Below are 18,243 nucleotides of genomic sequence, written 5' to 3'. Positions count from 1 at the left end.
TGTAAGCACTGATGGAGCTGTGGGTGCTCCTGTTCACTGCAGGGAATGGGGACCAACTGGATTTAAGGATCTCTTCCAACTATTTATACACTTATAAATGTATGAACTCATTGAATTGAACGCCTCACACAGCCCCACTGTGGAGAGGCCCGCTTACATCCGGGTACCGCCCACTTTCCCGCTCTCTCCCTCTACCGTTGACGCATGCGCGGTGCCGCAGCGAGTCCTTAGCGACGGGGAGGTGGCAGCGCATGCGCAGAGCGGGCGCTGTGGTGGCGGCGGTGATGGAGGCGGCCATGGAGCCAGGAGAGGAGGTGGAGGATGAGGAGGAGCAGCGAGTTCCTGTGAGTTTGGGTCAGCGCTGAGCGGTTCCTTTAGGCCGGTTTAGGGGGTGGTTATGTGACAGGGAAGGGCTGAGTGGGGGTGTTGAGCTCCCACAGGCCGCTTTCCTTCTTCACTTGGCAATGAGGGGCTGTAGATGGCCTGGTCTGGTGTCCCCCCCCCCCTTTCCATCCTTTAAGTGTGTGTTTGTGTTGAGATATCGGCCTGCTTTTGCTTTGGGCCTTCCTAGCTCCACTGGGGGATAGAGGGGCCCCTCGGAGCCCTCTGTGCCCCATAAGGGCTCTGTGTGCTTTACAGCATTGGAGATGAGGCTGTGGATCTTAGAACCATAGAATGACCTGGGGTTGAAAAGGACCACAATGATCACCTGGTTCCAACCCCCTGCTATGTGCTGGGTCACCAACCAGGCTGCCCAGAGCCACATCCAGCCTGGTTTTGACCCCCCTCCATGCATGGGGTATCCACATCTTCCTTGATAGATAGGGAGATGGTTTCCAGATCGAAGAGGGGAGACTTAGACTGGGTATGAGGTGGTGAAACACTGGCATAGGTTGCCCAGTGTCCCATCCCTGGAGGCATCAAGGCCAGGCTGGACGTGGCTCTGAGCACTGATGGAGCTGTGGGTGCTGCTGTTTATTGGGCTGGGTGGCCTTCAAGGAGCCCTTCGAACTCAAAACAATTCACTGGAACTGAAAAGCTCGCTGCAAAGCTTCACCTTGGAGCTCTGAGGTCTCACAGTGATTGCTGTCACTCTGCTTTATGCAAACATTCCTCAGGAAGAATCATGGCTTGCTACAGGATTCAGTTTTACCTGGACAATTGATAGGAATTAAATGAATGGAAGCAGTCAACTATTGAAGTGTGATATGGTAAAGGCAAGTCCAGCTTCAACAGATGTAAGCAAAGGGGTTCAGGTGGGGCAGTTTGGAAGCTCTATGGTGAAAATCTGTTCACAGTGTGTTATTAGGTAACAGAAGATCTTGCCTGACTGTATGTCCTTATGTATATTGAAATAGAAATGAAGTTTACCTGCACACTGATTCACAGACATAACTTTTGGAGTTACCATCGCATATAACTTATCACAGAGTCACAGACCAGTGAGCAAATAGTTTGATCTTCATGGTATTCGTTATAGATCAGATCATTTTGCCCCATTTGGGGTTCTGTGTTTGGTTGTCTCTTGGTAGCCATTGCTTCCTTCTCCACGTTTGTTTAGCCCTGTGGTGTAATTGCTGCTCTGACAACCAGAGCTCGGAGCTGGGAGTACTGGATGGACCTGAGCCAAGCGTGCTGCCAGCACACTGCCTGCTGACTGTATTCAGAACTGCCTAAAGAAACATATATTAGACTTACACATCCCATTTTTGCTTGCTAAGGAGGAACGGAGGCCCTACCTTCCCAGTTTATGGTTGTTTAAAGACATTATGGAACTTGTGAAAGGTGTTAAGCTGTAAGAATGAGAAGGAACTGTAAGCAACGCAGTGCTGCTACCTATTGTTTGTACTACTTTTTAATCAGTGAAGACTGTTTTTAATTGTGAGGATTCTTTAAGCTGTGCCTTGCAAAGTTTCTTTGCCCATTAGAGAGTCCGAAATGTGCTGCACAGAAATAATAGACCGGTTGTCTAAAACACTCAGTTAATTAGTTATGCTCAGCATAGCTAAATAAAATCAGTACCTATTTCTTTTTGGCATAGTATGGGTCCCCTACCTGATGCTATTAATCTCCATCTGAATTAATAAAATTTGCCATTTGAAATCAAATTTTCAATATTCAACCTCAATTAAATTATGGAATAGCTGCTGGATTGTTTTGAATTCAGAGCTGCTGTCGTGTGCACTTCAGTGCCACTTCTTTTAATGACTTGATTAGCGTGAAGAAGAAAAACTAGGGGGGAGTGCAGTGCTGTAGTGACTGAAGGTATGGATGCAGGCTGCAATTATTGCCTTTAGCTTTGTCACAGAGCCTGAGCAAACTGTTGTGTGTGCAGAGAAACCGTTTGAGACAGTGTTGGACACTGTATACGTACCCAGAAATTATGTTTTGCATTAAAAACGTGCATTTTTCTTTCAGCCTATTGCAACAACTCCGCCACGCCGCAGCTGGAGAGAGGAATCCTTAAGCCAGAGCAGCAGTGAGACCCTGGTCTCAGCTACCAGTGGGATCTCCCTGGGAGAAGCAATACGTCAGAGAACGGCTGCTCATCAGGTATTTGTGTTGTGCTTCTATGAGTTGTGGCTGAAGGTTGCAGCATTGGAAATGAGGAGATTGTGGATCATAGAATGGCCTGGGTTGAAAAGGACCACAATGATCACCTGGTTCCAACCCCCTTCTCTGTGCAGGGTCACCAACCAGCAGACCAGGCTGCCCAGAGCCACATCCAGCCTGGTTTTGACCCCCTCTATGGATGGGGTATCCACATCTTCCTTGATAAATAGGGAGATGGTTTCCAGATCGAAGAGGGGAGACTTAGACTGGGTATGAGGAAAAAGCTTCAGGTATTTGGGTTGTGCTTCTATGAGTTGTGGCTGAAGGTTACTTATGGGGTTTAAAAGGTTACTTATGGGGCTTGATGACCCTTGAGGTCCCTTCCAACCCAAACCATTCTGTGATTTTGGTTTGGAAACATTTTCTGCATTTATAGGATTTGGAGAGAGAGAAAGCTCAGTTTCTGACAGTAGATGGAAGGCTGGTGAGCAGTAGGTGGTAAGAACTGACAACAGACTTGAGCAGTTCATGAGTACATTGTACTTCTTTTACATCATTTTAAGAACTGAGTATTTGCATAGGAAGTGTAACTTAGAAGCAACAGTTTTGCTACTTTGCAGCTTAAGTTTTATTTCCTTGCAAGTGCATCTTACAAAACTTTCTTCCTAATGCCAGTGCACGTTTTATCTCCCTGTCTATTCTTAGGAAATTGACTCATGGTATCAGCTTCCAGCAGAGGTGGATGCCAGCCGTTTAACTGCTGCCTCAGAGACAACGCTTGGCCTGGCTTCTGATAGGAATGACCTGTCTGAGTTCCCTACACTGGAGGAAGGAGTGTTGCCTTCAGCAGAAACATCAAGGATGCAGCATCCTGAAGATACAGTGCATGGCTTGCTGCTGGGTATGTTCAACGTGGCATTTCCCTTCTCACTTCCATTTAAATCTGCTCAGTGATTAGGATTTTACTCTTCTTTATAAGCAGTCTCCAGCCTGGATTTGTCTTCTTATTTTGAGAACTGTTGTTGACAAAATGCATTCTATATAACGTTGTTGTCAAATCACATCTTCAGACTGAGATAGCTTGTACCCCTTCCTCATGTATTCAAGGCACTGTACACTCCTTTCTGAAAGGTGTGCTCAGATAGATGATATTTCAGTGGCCACAGACTACTTTTTTTACTTATTATAGTACTTAATGTTCTCTTGGTGGACCTAATTACTAACACTTGTGTTTGGGTACAGTTTATGTTGCTATCAGAAACACTTTCTAGTTCTAACTGGGAAAGATAAGCCTTTCTGTTGCTTTCCTTCACGTCTAATCACTGCGATTTAGTTAAAGATTGATTTGAGAGTACCAAAGTTTAAAGGTTTTGCTCTCATCCATTCTGGATTATGTTCATTTTCATCCCTGTGGAGTCAGAATATTCCATTTAATTCTACTTCTGTGACGTTTAATCCTCTGTTACTGGCAAATCTTATAAGACTTCTGTTAGTATCACAGCATCACTCTCTGCATCTTAAGACACAAAGAATACCACAACACAACTGATTTATTGTAGTATTTTGTAATTATCCTCAAAATGGCAGAAAGGAGATGTTGATTTTTTTTCCCCCCATTGATTGCTATTAATCATAACAAATGCATCTGTCGCCAGCAAGAAAAAACAATTAATCCTGGAAGTGGAGCCAACTTTGATTGGATCTATTTTTCTCCATTGCCTTTATTTATTAATATTTAGTTTTTTTTAATCTTCAACCTTCAGCTCTGGCAGTTGACTTATTAAGTATTGGGGAGAGAAGTGACTGGAGAGCAGCTCAGCAGAAAGGGAGCTGGGAAGGCTGGTGACAGCAGCATTCCTAACAGCCAAGAGGACAAACCGTATTTTGGGATCAAACTGCATTTAAATACAGCACGGCCAACTGGAACAGGTTGCCCAAGGAGGCTGTGGATGCCCCATCCCTGCAGGCATTCAAGGCCAGGCTGGATGTGGCTCTGGGCAGCCTGGGCTGCTGGTTGGTGACCCTGCACATGGCAGGGGGTTGAAACCAGATGATCCTTGTGGTCCTCTTCAACCCAGGCCATTCTATGAATTCTATGATTGCATTTCTGCTTCCTTACATCCAAGTTACCATATTAAGCCTTTGCCCACCAGTCCCTCAGCCACGCTTATTGTCCATTGGTTGCAATAAAGGTGTTGCATTTAGGCCTAAAGTTATGCTATTCAGTGTTAGTTCTTTTCTTGCCTGGTACCCCATCAAGACTTCTTTTATGCACATACTTGCATACACTTCTGAAAACTCATTTCTGAACGAGTTACTAAATCTGAAGTGTTTCTCTTTGTATTGATTTCCCTTAGAGGATCATTGCAAGACCAAGTGTTACCACACCCATTATGTTATATTTGTGACTCACTTTTCACTGAAATTGCTGTATATATATATAAGGCTGGTTTCACTGCACCATTGGGCTGTTCTTTTCAGGAACAAACAAAATAATTATAGGCAAACAGCATGATTGCCTGTGATATTTTAAGATAAGCCTCTGTTTCTTCCAGTTAATGATGAGTTCAGCTTGCAGTTCACTCTTCCTCTACCTGCTTGTGCTCATGCTGCTCTTTGTTCTGAAGTTACACAGCTGCTTAAGGGGATGGTTTTGGAGTTGCCTTGGGGGAAATAGCCTACTAAGTGGCTCCTACAGGCCTTATGGGTTCTGCATGAATATCACTATGCTATAATGCTAATCTATTCCTTTGTTTGGAAAGTGTTTTGAATCCCCATTTTGGTGGTAGGAAGAAAAAAATAAGAATGACGGTTGTGTTGAAATTGCTCCTGCTGCATCGTGGAACAGATTGACAAAGCCAAGAAGGTTCTGTTTTTGTTTTGCTTTCCCTTTTTCCTATCTTCCACAAATGGCAGTTTGACTCTGGCATTCAGAATTGTCAGCAGGCTGTAAGATAAAGTAGCGTGCCCAGCTTTGCTCGTTCACTCAATTCAACTGTGAGGAAGCTTTTGACCTTCAGAGCGACAGCAGGAAGAATTACTGTTTTGACACAAGATCCTCAAAGAGTGTTGTACTGACGTCACTCGCTGCTTTAAGCATCAAGCACCTGCTTCTCTGCCTGCAAAACCTGGGTTATGGCTGAATGTAATGAGCCCCTCGATCATCGTAAGCATCCAAAATATGATAGCAGCGATCTTTTTTTTCCCTCTAGAAGGAAGAAAGCGACTGAAAGCATTAGGCTCTGTGTGCTGTAAGATTGGGAAAGGTTAAAAACAAACTGTAGAAGGTAAAACATTTGACGTGGATGGAGTTGCACTGCATTAAATGTCTGTTTTGAAGCCCCTGTTTAATGTCAGCTGTTGAGTCAGTGAGGGTGGTTCTACAGGTTGTGCAGGGGTCAGGCTGGAGGAGAGGGTTTCCACCAAGGATGTGACTGCAGTGAATCTCAACTACTCCTTTTTCCTCCTTTTTCTTTTTTCTGTTCCCTTTTTCTTCCCTTCTTGTCAATCAGCTGTTGCTTCAAGTCACTGCTCACCACTGCTCCCGTGATGGGGAAGCTCTGGGGAAAGGATGGTCTGACAGCCAAAGGCACATCTCTGCTACAGGGCAAAGCCAGAGCCCTCTTTGAAATCAGGGAAGCAAGACTGAAGTGGAAGCTCTAGGCTTAGGGTGCAGTTGTGGTTATATTTAGTCAGCTGAAGGCTGCTTCTGAAAAGGAAGAGCCTTGCTTTGCATCGTTTGTTCCTGCTGTACCCTTTCTGCTTCATCCTGTAGCTGTGTGAATCAGTGCAATCAGATCAGCTCGCTGTTGGGATTGAAATGCTACCATCTCCATTTCTAACTCTAACATTACATTTGGCTTGAAGTTTTGCTGTCTGTTCAAGGGAGGGGGAAGGAAAAATAGTAGGGAAACACATCATTAGGCTGATATGGAGTGATTGGGGCTTTCTTTTACTGTAGTTCTGCTGCTTTAAGTGGTGTTGGAGAACTTTGGGGCTCCTGTTCAGGTGTTGTGAAGGAAGATGAGTATGGAAGGAGGAGAGAATTGAATCAATACTCGTGCTGTTGAATATAAATGCTGAAGCTATGAATGCTCTATCTAAACTGCCTTGTGTTCTCGTACAGAGCCAACAATGTAGGAGCATTTTGATGCACTCAGGGGCATCTTATTTGTCATCTGAGTTTGCATAGCTTCAGGGTTTTATGTTGGACTGCTGTTATATATTGTCTGAAATGCTCCCGATGACCAAAGTTCTGATCTTCTGTACTCACATACAAGATGTGAATAGGTTGCTCTCCTTGAATACACTAAACAGTGTATTGTGTTGCCCATTGCTTAGCAAACAACTGCCTCATCTGCTTGCTTTGTAAGAACATGGATTTCTGGAGGCCAGTCACTTGTATAGTGAGGATTTTCTATGTATCATTGTGAGGGGAATGCTGTATCATTTCTCATCAGTTCAAAGCTCATTTTCATAGTGCAAATAACAAGTGATACTGAATTTGGATCAAGTATATCCTCAAAGCACTGATTTCTCAGCCAAATGTTGTGACTTCATGTACACACGCATCTATTTTATCAGAGCGTGTAGATGCGTTAATAAATTGTTTGGCAGGATCTGTTTTTTGACAGCAGTTGACATCTTTTTTTTCCCCCCAGTTATTTTTCAGTTCCCTCCCTCGTCTTTTTGTCTCTTCATTTACAAAGGCAGCACCCCCAGGCTGTATGGTGCAGAAGGCTTTTCTCTTTAAGCACTGCTGATTCTCAGTTTGAGCTTGAAAACAATTTCTCATTCAAAGCGAAGAAGTTAAGCTGAAAATGGAGGAAAGCTTCTTCCATTGTATGAATAAAAGTAAGTTGCCAGTTCCGAGAACACGAAGCGTATCATGATGTGAGATGACAAGTCTAATTCAATAACTGCAATTACTATTTCCTTTGTTCGGTAATATCGTTTTAAATGCAAAACAAGGTTTGGGAGGAAAAAAGTGCATTTAATACAGCTAAGGGAGTTTGGCTTCCAACTTGCTTAATAGACAAACCGTAGCATTTATTTTGATTCAGGATATTTAAGTGTAATAGAAACAAAAAATAATTACTTGAGTAAATATGTAGGGAACATTGCAATGTATTTAATCAAACACTTGTTAACTGTGTATTCCCAATTAGTGTTTGGGAATGTGAGATCTACTGTGCAGAATGCATTGGATTCTAAGCCTGTATCAGCAACTGAAAGCAAGCCTCTGTTTTCTCTAAGCTTGAAATAAATGTTACAAATCACAGTAGATTAAATCAGTCTTTTTAAACCATGATTCAAACTGTGACTGAAATCACAAATACAGATCAGTGTTGGAAATGTGGCCACGCTGCTGATTGCAGCCCTGACGCTGTTGTAAATGAAGCATCGCTGACCTTGTTCCTTTTGCCCTTGGATCCTGCTTCTCTTACGCTGGTGCTGTCAGTATTTTCTTCTCCTTCTTTTTGTTCTTTCTTTCTGTTTTAACTACTTTTGATAACGTTACCATACACGTTATGATTTTTTCACCCTGTTTTGCACTGGTGCTACATCAGAGCCTGTTCTAAACACTTCCTTTTGTAGGGTTGCTCAGATGTAGCACTACTTCTTAATATTCAGATGCATATCATTCTGTTCCCTGAAAAAGCAGACTGCTTATCTTACATTTCCTATCTGTTTGGTATTGCAAATACTTAAGATGAAAGTGCAGTGGAGTGGTGAGTAATGCATTGTGCCATCTGTACTATAGATGCTAAGGTATAAGTTTGGCTTCCTTTAGGAGACATTAGGCCTGCCATGTGGTGCAGCCAGCTGCTGGGATAGAAGGGAGTCTTTGTAACTGTGTAGCATCTATTATTATTATATCAACTGATGGGATGGGAAGTAGGGCATTGCTGGGTGATACAGAATGATTTCTACTCTGATAGTTGTGCTCCTGCCATGTAATATTCTCAAGTAATTAAAAATGTTAATTGGCAATATTAAGTTACAAGTGAATCAGAAAGGTCATCTTGTGGTTGGATACCACTCATCAGGTGATGTAATAGGCTGTGTGGAAAGCCTCAGGATAAAGCTGACGTAATGTTGAAGTTGATTCTTTGTGTGTAATGGCTCTAATCTGATGTGATTACACTTCAGTCAGTGATGCAGAGTATAGTTTGTTTGTGATGCCTGAAAACTAAAGAACCTAATTTAAATCAATGAGAACTATGGTCCTGAAATTCAGACTCTTGATGACATGTTGCTCATTAGCTTAAAAACGTGTGTTTGCTTACAGCAGTACTGTAAGTAAGTGTTTAACATTTATCAGAACGTGTGTAGTCATTTCCATCTATCAGATACGAGCTTGTAGCTGGTTTTCTTTTTGTGGTATAAAGCATTTCCTTTTGTTTTTCTAAGTATGGAATTAAAAAGGTTAAATATGCCAAGTAGCTCAAAGAAACGCACAATAGAAACTCAAACTTACTCCTACACTAGTAAACAGTGGAACTAATATCACAGTGATGACTAAATTTTGCTATTACTTGCATCTTTAAACTCTAAGGGAAACTGTACAACCTTTGCTGTAATGAAAACTTACGGTGACTGGAGAAGACATCAGTGCTTTGTTGATGGAATGAATGGTGATCTGGGTGGAAGCCCTAGTGTGGAAATCACTAGGGGAGGTGCTGACTAATGACTGGAAGAGAACAGAGGTTGGGACAAAGATAAATTGAAGGATAAGAGGGTGAGTTTGAGATGTCAACACCATGCAGTGCTTTCAGATTGGTAAGAAGAAACCTGAGTTGGGTAGGTTAGAAAACTGAATTTCAAACATAAGGAAATAAAGCTTCGGCAGAGTGAGTGGTGGGGTCTTGTCACTGCGTAGTTGACATACATCTGGGTTTGAAAGCTGTGTTAGTTGCCATGTCAGTTTAAAGAGGGATTGCCTTACAAACTTACTACTGTGTTGTTATTATTTGTAACAGATATTCAGGACAGTCAATTCACTCCCTGTCTTCCTTTGCTGACGTATTCAACACCAGGCCAAAGGATTTTGGATGAGACGCTTTTCCAGCAATCAGAAAGGGATTTCATTCATTTAAGGTAGGATGAAGTTACCTGTTGTCATGGCAGAATGCAACTTCTTTTCCTGGATGTCCATAATTTGTCCTTCCTTTCGTAATTACCATTTGACAGTGACAGAAATAGGACAAAGATGTGATTTCTTTTATATTTTCCTTTTGGTAGAGGGAAGAATTTGTTAGAATTCTTTGCTTTACTTTGCCTACAGAAGAATTTGAACAGACCTCGTGAACTCTTCATTGTAATGTACCTGAAAAAAAAAAGCAGATGAAGAACTCTGCCCTTTCAAACATCTCTTTAGATTGTGAAATAAAATTGATTGAATTCTGGGGACAAAAATCTGATCCAAGTTGTATTTCAAATAGTAATCAGTGCATTTACAGGTATGCACGTATTTTATACTCTCTATCTGGAAGTATTTAAGGCCAGGCTGGTTGGGACTTTGCTCAACCTCACCTACTGGAAGGTGTCCCTGCCTGTGCCAGAGGGGTTGGATCTAAATGATTTATTCTGTATGTGCTTTGGATGTATTAGAGTAACGTGTGATTTAAAATACTTGATTTATTGAATATAAAGTACAATATCATGTACTTTATTTTGTAGTCAGTAGAGTTGTTTAATATTATTGAGACATTCTTTTCCCCCTTTTTAGAGGTTGCATTTATGCGCATGTTACTAAACCCTAAGTGTTTGGATTAAGTCCTCTTTTAACCTCTTACCCTAAAGTAGAAAATACAAGTGTTGAAATGGGGGGATAAAAGACATCATCAGAAATGTACTTACTGTTCTCTTTTCTTATAGAGGAGTCCCTGATGTTTCTGGTGCTTCTGAGCAGCATTCAGATCCTTTGCACATCCCAGGAGCAGCCTGGTTGACAGATGTTGAAACGCCGTCTGATGCTCCCAATGGCAGCTGTTCCTTGTCCCAGCATCCCCTTTCATTTGGGCAGACAGAACCTTGTGATGCCAACTATTTGTCTCAGCAAGCCTCTCGTTTTTCTGAACAACTACTTACGAACAAGGAGGCAAGTGAAGACTGCAAGACTGGTACTAATGAGAAGGCACTGATCCCCCAGATGGGTGACAAAGGAATGAACCAGATGGAAGCTGCACTTGCTTCATCTGTAGAAGATGAACGTTTCACTTGTGACAACAATGTGCTGACTCCAGTTTTTGAGCTTTCAGAGAAAGAAAAAGAGTTATCGGGGCATGATGAGTTCTCGTCTTCTGAAAACTCCTCTTGTAAAACAGCCCTGACAAAGAATTCAGGAAAAAGTGAAAGAGAAATGCAAATAGAAAGGGTAAAGATGGCTGGGAGTGAGTCAGAAGGGTGCCTGAGACATCCAGAGAGGATGGAAAAAGAAGGAGCTCCTGAGCTTGGTTCTTCTAAGACATTATCTGATGATTTGAAGAAAAGCAGTTGTAAAAATTCAGGTGCACGGGGTGTGTTTTCTGCAAAGACTTCAGAAATAACTGGAGAGTCCAAGGAGTGCCAAGTTGATTTGAATGGCTTTGGAAGCATGAAGTTTGTAGCTGTTACTAATGAACTCCGGGGAGCTTTCCTGGAGAAGCAAGGTTTGAGAGAACAGGAGTTGAGCCCAATTGTGCCAAGCACCGGTGATAGTGCCCCTAAACAACTAGTCATGACCAACGTGGAATCTCCTCCTTCCTGCAGTGGGAATGCCCAAGTGGAAGTAGAGCCTGGAGTTCACAAGGCTGAATTAACTATTTCAGATGTTTCCATAGAGAGGGGACATAAAGTTACAGGCATTTCCCCTTCACTTAATTTCATTGTAGATGATGGCTCGTTCTTTAGACACTTCTCCCATCCAAACTATCAGTCTACTCCAGGGGTACTTTTAAACAAAAATGTCAAGACAGAACTGGGTGCTCATGTGGTCAAATCAGATGGTCAAGCCTCTCCTTTATGCTTAAATGAAGACAATTGTGGGAACTCAACTACCAGTACACCTACATCTGTTGAGAAGCAATGTTCTCTCCAGTGTGCCCAAAAAGAAAACAGCAAACGCTTTGACTCCTTAAAACTAAAATATCCTCACACTGGGAGAATTCAGTCACTCCCATCACTTAATTTCATGGAGAAGGTGGACACTTGGAATATGAGCCAGCCAGAGAATACGTCTGATGCTCTGGCTTCATGTAACCAGAATGTAATTTCACATAGAAAGAAAGCCTACAGTGCAGTTGCCATTTCTGCAAACAATATTTTTTCAATGCAGAATAGCAGCAGAAACCCTAAAGATTACGTTGCTGTTCCTTCTGGAGAGAAGCATTCCTTGGAAAATATTCATTTTCATAATAAAAGCTCAGAGCGTTTCCACCCTCTTACTAGATCTCAGTCTGACAACTCAGTGAATGTTGTAAGAAAGGACAACTCCCAGGCTGATGTTGTTCAACCTGTTAATGAAGCAATGCAGCCTCTAGAAAGTAATGTTTCAGGAGTGCCTGAAAATAGCTCAGGAGGCTCCTTGATGCACAAGCTTACAACTGAGGTTGCCTCTGGGTCTGTTGATAAAGGTGCTGAAGGTAACAGTATGGGGCAAAGCTCATATCCAAATGCTTTCGTTTCCAGTGAAAGATGTGCTCACCTCATCAAAGAGGATGGAAGCTCTTCAACTGATGCCCAGAAAAAATGTGATGGTCTTGAAAATCAAAGACTGTCTCATAACTTAGATGTTGGTCGTGTCAGAAAGGACAATTTTGCTGATATTTCCCCAGATAATCCAAATCTTCCTGCTTGTTCTGGGGCCTTGGGCTCCCCAGGGTGTTCCTCAGTGGTTACCAGGCACTTCTTCACCGGTGCAGAAGGTGACAACATCATCTCTGTCAGAGCAACCACAGTTTTGGAGACTCCAGAGAAAGAAGAGCTTAATATTGAAGAAAGGATCCCGGTAAGTTGATTTCTGAGAAGAACCTGTAAGTCCTATTTTGTCTCTGATTAAGAGGAGATCTGAATACACTCAGCTACCTTAGAGTAAGCAGGGCAGTAGGTAATCCTGGTGCTACAGGGTGGGTTGTCTGAGTTGAGACTGTCACTCTTATATTTAGTTTCTGATGCTCAATCATGTTGGGAACCTGTAATGCAATGGTCAGTCTTTCAGAAATACTAATTGATATCATTCACGAATGCCTAATAAATCTTAGGATCCTTTTTCAGATCTAATTTTTTAATGTCGGAGTCATCTCAGTCTTTTTCCCCTACTGTTCTTATATGGTCTCCATCACTAAGTTAAATGGGTTTTATACTGGTTTGCACTACTGATGAACCTCACCCATGACTGTTGTTCAGTTGAGCAAAATAACTTCCAGGTAATGTTGAATATGGGAAAATAAAGGGTCAGGCATAAGAAAGAGAATGTGTGCGTGTGTATATATATATATATATCTTTATATACTTTTTCCTCAAGGTATGAGTGATGGTGTCATAGTAACAGAATGCAGGAACATATAGATGGGTGGCTAATGATGGTGGAAAATAAAGGACCCAAGAAAAGAACAGGGCACAGCATTAGTGATAAGTGAAATCCATTTAATACAAGGACTTGTAAGTAAGATGCTTACAGCTCTTTTAGCAGAGCATCGAGAAGCCATTTCTAATCTTCCAGCTTCTTTCATATGATCAGGATATAATTATCCAAACACAAAGCTGAGACTCAAATGCTGACTAAGGAAATGTTAGGCTGCACAAGAGGGAGCTGAACTTCACACGCCCACAGATCTGCAATAATAGCAAAACCAACACAGAGCTCGTTGACAAATTAAATTGCCTTTTTCCTATAAATACTCTTGCTTGTTCACTTTGTTCCAGTACCTAAGATGTAAGTTCCTGATTCTTTCATGCTGCTCTTGAAGGGTATTCAAAGCTTCTGTGTGTGCATTATCTCCCTTCTATTTTATGTGCCCAGTGCAGATTTCCTTCTTCCTTTCCCCATTTCAGGATATTTGATGAGAACAGAGGGCAGATTGTGGCAGCCATGTGAACTACACTAATAGCCATTGAGTGTTGGAGAAAATCAAATGCAGATTGATATTGATGATAAACATGTAATTATCTTCTGAGTAAGTGGCTGCTCGTCTCACAAGATGACTCCTGTAATCATTAGATCTTTGGAACTGTGTTTTAGAAGCACTCTCCTCTGAGTTGTCTCAGAAAATAAGCATTGAAGAAAATGGAAATATTGTGATAAGGATATTTTAAAGTAGCATGGATGAAATGTAATGATCGTCTTTTACCTTCTTTTTATAATGAATATACTGAGGGGTTTTCTCCAGCCCTAGTTTTGAGGAGTTCTCTTCTCATAAACCACTGCTGAGGTAAAAGAGATTAGGTCACATATGGAAAGCTTATATATGTGGGTTTAGTTAAAAAAAAATCATAGGAAATAGTTGGCTAAGATCTATCAATGTTGCTGTATGGAGTTCAGAGATATGTGATTAAGTCCTGAGGGCCTGATGGGATTCACCCCAGAGCTCTGAGGGCCTTAGGGAATGTTAGACCCCCTCAACCATTTACCAAAGATCTTGAGAGTCTGGGCTGTCCCCACTGAATGGAGTCTGGCCAGTGTTGTACCCATCTACAACAAGGTTATGAGAGAAGGTCCAGGAAACTGCAGGCCTCTTTGTGTAACCTCTACCTGGAAAAGTTATGGAGAAGATTGTCCTGAGGGTATTGAATGGCATTTAAAGGACAAAGCTATTATCAGGCATAGTCAGCATGGGTTCATGAAGGAAAAGTCTTGCCTTGGTGATTTATTCTCCTTCTATGAAAAGGTCACTTGCTTGGTGGGTGAAAGAATACAGAGTGTAATCTTTCTGGATTTAAGTAAGGCCTTTGATGCTGTCCCTCACAGCATCCTTCTGGACCAATTGTCCAGCTGTGAGATGAATGGGTTCATGCAATACTGGGTGATGAACTGACTGAATGGCAGAGGTCAAAGTGTTACAGGGAATTAGGCTGCATCTGGCATGTGGTGCTCCCAAGGGCTCAGTTCTAGGGCTGATCCAAGTCTCTTTGGGTACCAATTACAGGACGTGTGGGAATAGCAGAGGGCAGCACTGAGATTAAGGAGGTCCATACTTGATACTAAGAAACATTTCTTAAGGTGAAGGTGGTCAGATGCTGGAACGACCTTCCTAGAAAGGCTGGTGGTGCCTGATTTCTCTCAGTGCTCGAGAGGCATTTGGATAATGGCCTCAGTGATATACCCTAAATTTTGGTTGTTCTGGAAGTGGTCAGGCAGTTGGACTTGGTCTTCAAAGATCCCTTCCAACCAAACTATTCTGTTGATGGGCAAAACATATACGACTTCAGAATTGATTGTCATTCTCTAAGAATACAATGAATGTGTTTTGTTTTGCCAGATCTACCTACGCAACCTTGGCATCGACCAGTCGCCTGGAACTATACTGACTCCTTTTGTGCCCCGAGGACCAATTAGGGAAGTTGAATTTTCCCCTTCAGACCTCAGAACACTGAAGGATTCCACTGACACGCTGACAAGGACCATTCAGCAGCCACAAGGTACAGGGAAGGGAGTCCTTGTGATGTGCAAATCTTTGTGAGCACATACCTCTGAGATTGTTCTTGGCCTGGCAGTGTCAAGTCTGTTTCTTCTCCTATGATTTGTTATGCGTTCCTTCTCCTTTCACACAGAGGGTGGTGACACACTGGAGCAGGTTGCCCAAAGGAGGCTGTGGATGCCCCATCCCTGCAGGCATTCAAGGCCAGGCTGGATGTGGCTCTGGGCTCTGGGTTGGCGACCCTGCACATAACACGGGGTTGAAACCAGTTGATCATTGTGATCCTTTTCAACCCAGGCCATTCTGTGATTCCATGACTATGAATATTATAACCTGTTAACAAAGAGTCTGTCCCTTGCACTTATTGAATACACCAGGATCATCAGGTGGTATGGAGGTAATTTATGAATGGCAGCGACATGCTCCACTGTTGCACTTTTTAACAGGACCTCTTGCCATGCCAACTTAAGTGTTGACTTGTTTCTGTATGAAGAAAAGCTAAGGTTAAGATGTGCTTCTGTAGCATGCCCATGTACTATGTCATTAAAATGTGTATTGCAAGTGCTTAAAATGTACATATTCCTTGGCATATTGTTTGGCATTTGCATCTTGTATTCAGTGGGGAATAAAAGACCTGCAGCCTCTTTACAACAAATGCCTGTCTAGCCCTTTAAACAGCAGTGACTTTTCAAATACCCTGTGTTGACCCATCTTTCTGATCAGAAGTGATTAAATTCATCTTTCTTAAGCCTGTTGGGCTTACTTATTTTCTGTTATTATTGTTTCCTTCTTTAAGCAGAGATTTGGCAACTGAAACAACCTGACAATAGGTTCAGGATTGTCTGGGCTACTGAATGCACTTAAAAATGTCAGTGACTGGGACATGAAACAAAGTAGTGTTTGAAACAAGCAAAATAGCAGGTGGTTGTTTGGAGCTGGCTGTTCACTGTTGTGAGCATGCCTGCATGGATTTAAGAACACTGTTTGCACTTAAGCTCATTTCATTATGTCACAGCTAAGAACGTTTAATATCTATGGTCACCATTTATTTAACAGCAGGTTATTAAAGTCCAGTTCTGTAGTCTTTGGTATTTATCATGGTCCAACAGCTTTCTTTCAGTAGACTGTTCTCATGGAAGTGTTGTTCCAATAACTGTAATTGTTCCTTTCCTCCACAAGCCCTTTGGTTCAAGCAAACAGTCTTTACTGATGTGACTATATCCCAGAGCTTCCAACTTACAAGAATCTTCTGTTTCTTTGTAGGTGAATTGCTGGCAGCAGTTGACGTTGTACAAACGAGTTTCAACTCTGACACTTCCACTGCCAGTATTTCTATTCCAATGAATTCAGAAACTGATTCTGATACTTTTTCACCCGGAGAACTCTCTTCCCGCTTCTCACTACCTTTTGGAGCAAAACCCGTGAGTCAGTGCACTATGTCATGCCACAAAGTAGAGGTAACTTCTCCTCTTTCCACACAACGAGAGACAGAATGTTCCGCTGTCTCCAAACTGGCTGAGCCAAGCCAGCACCTGCAGACTGTTCCACCTGATTGCCATTCTAACAGAGAGAGCCCCGTGCTTGTAGCAAAAAGTGTTCAGGGTCTGCTAGCTAAAAAGGAATCAAAGGATGTGAGTGGCAGCTCATGGGGATGGACTGCCAGTTCTTTGGCCGGAGTTACAGATGAAAAGGAGAGAGGGTCACAGACTTCAAGTGCAGAGAGTGAGAAAAATAAGGGTCAAGAAAGTGATTGTCTGCTTGGATCTGGTGCATTGCAAGAAATCCGTAAACTTCTAGCAGAGGCAGAGAGCATAGCTGGCAGATGGCGTGACCCTGTCTTTTCCAATGCATCTTCTAGAGAAACTGAATCTTCCCCAGTGCAGATTGAAAAGAAGGATGACACCAAGGATTCCAAGTTAGTGAAAGACAGCATCCCTCAGTTTCAGAAGGTCGTGTCACGGGCTGAGAGTATGAGCCAAAGAAGTATCCAAGAGGGATCAATAACAAAGCCTATGGATTCTTGCAAAGATGATTTAAAATGGGAACGTTCTTTTGATGTCGGCTTGTGCAGTCGTGAAGGTGTGGAGATGACCAGAGACTTTAGGACAGGAAAATCTGTAGGAAGGTCTGAGCCAGAAGGCTGTAGCAGCATAACTACAGACAGAAACCTACCTGCTGTTGTGGCTGTTGCTCAAAGCAATGCAAATAGTGAACTCAGCTCCAAAGGACCTTCAGAGTTAGAGAAACCTTCTCCATCAGAGCCTCGAGGAAGTGTCATCGATGTCCCAAGAAGCTTCCAGAACAAGTTATCTAAAGCTGATGTTGCTGTAAACACGGCAGGAGGCATACGAGAAATCAGTGGCAGTAGCAGTGGAGATTCGTTAGCTGCCCATGTCAAAAACCTTCTGGGGAATCCTTTCATATCTCTAGGCAACACTGCTGATATCTCAGGAGGCTTCCAAAGCATGATGTCAAAAACAAGTGCAGCTGGAAGCAAAGCAGGAGGCATGCAGGACAGTGACGGCAGTAGCAGTGGGGATTCACTAGCTGCCCGTGTCAAAAACCTTCTGAGGGATCCTTCAGAGACTTTAGGCAGCACCACTGATGCCCCAGGAGGCTTCCAGAGTGTGTTGTCAAAACCAAGTGCAGCTGGAAGCAAAGCAGGAGGCGTTCAAGAGAGTGATGGCAGTAGCAGTGCAGACTCTTTGGCTGCCCGTGTCAAAAGCCTTCTGAGGAATGGGTCACCTCTGATGCCTGCAGTGCCAGTTCTGAAGAGTGCCAATGAAGAGGAGTGGAAAGCACGAGGTAATAACAGCTCAGCTGTGTTTTAGCAAACGTATCAGAATGGCAACCCTTCAATGTACGTTTAAGAGGTGGCTTTGAAATGCCTTTGTAATGAAGGAATATGGTGGTCATAGGAGAATCTCTGATGCCATCTGAGTCTGTTCCACTGTCTTGAAAGGTCTTTATATTGCGATATGTTGTTGATAAGAAGCTTTAGTGGGACAAGTCTCAATGTCTTTTTCTATGGAGGATAATTGGGAATGGTTTTAAACTTCCCCTGTCTCAG

At 42.6% G+C, this 18,243-nt stretch overlaps 1 protein-coding gene across 7 annotated transcripts in view; it reads left to right on the top strand.

Annotated features, from left to right (window-relative positions):
• Positions 1-258: 258 nt before the first annotated feature.
• The window catches only part of ALMS1 (ALMS1 centrosome and basal body associated protein), a 43,432-nt gene continuing 25,447 nt past the window's right edge, over positions 259-18,243 (top strand). For all 7 annotated transcript variants that reach the window (XR_014946084.1, XM_015862991.3, XM_085547563.1 and 4 more), the window contains exons 1-7: positions 259-344; positions 2,419-2,553; positions 3,259-3,454; positions 9,537-9,654; positions 10,435-12,544; positions 15,015-15,174; positions 16,437-17,978. Coding sequence is in view for 6 of the 7 variants with exons in the window: in XM_015862991.3 (XP_015718477.2) it covers positions 285-344; positions 2,419-2,553; positions 3,259-3,454; positions 9,537-9,654; positions 10,435-12,544; positions 15,015-15,174; positions 16,437-17,978 (4,321 nt within the window). In the remaining variant the exon portion in view is untranslated. The remainder of the gene's footprint in view (positions 345-2,418; positions 2,554-3,258; positions 3,455-9,536; positions 9,655-10,434; positions 12,545-15,014; positions 15,175-16,436; positions 17,979-18,243) is intronic.

The sequence above is a fragment of the Coturnix japonica genome, chromosome 4 (genome assembly GCF_054131305.1).
Source record: "Coturnix japonica strain WE chromosome 4, WE-NBRP24, whole genome shotgun sequence".
NCBI lineage: Eukaryota > Metazoa > Chordata > Aves > Galliformes > Phasianidae > Coturnix > Coturnix japonica.
The sequence above is the reverse complement of the archived record's forward strand: the minus strand, read 5'-3'. Positions and strand labels throughout refer to the sequence as shown.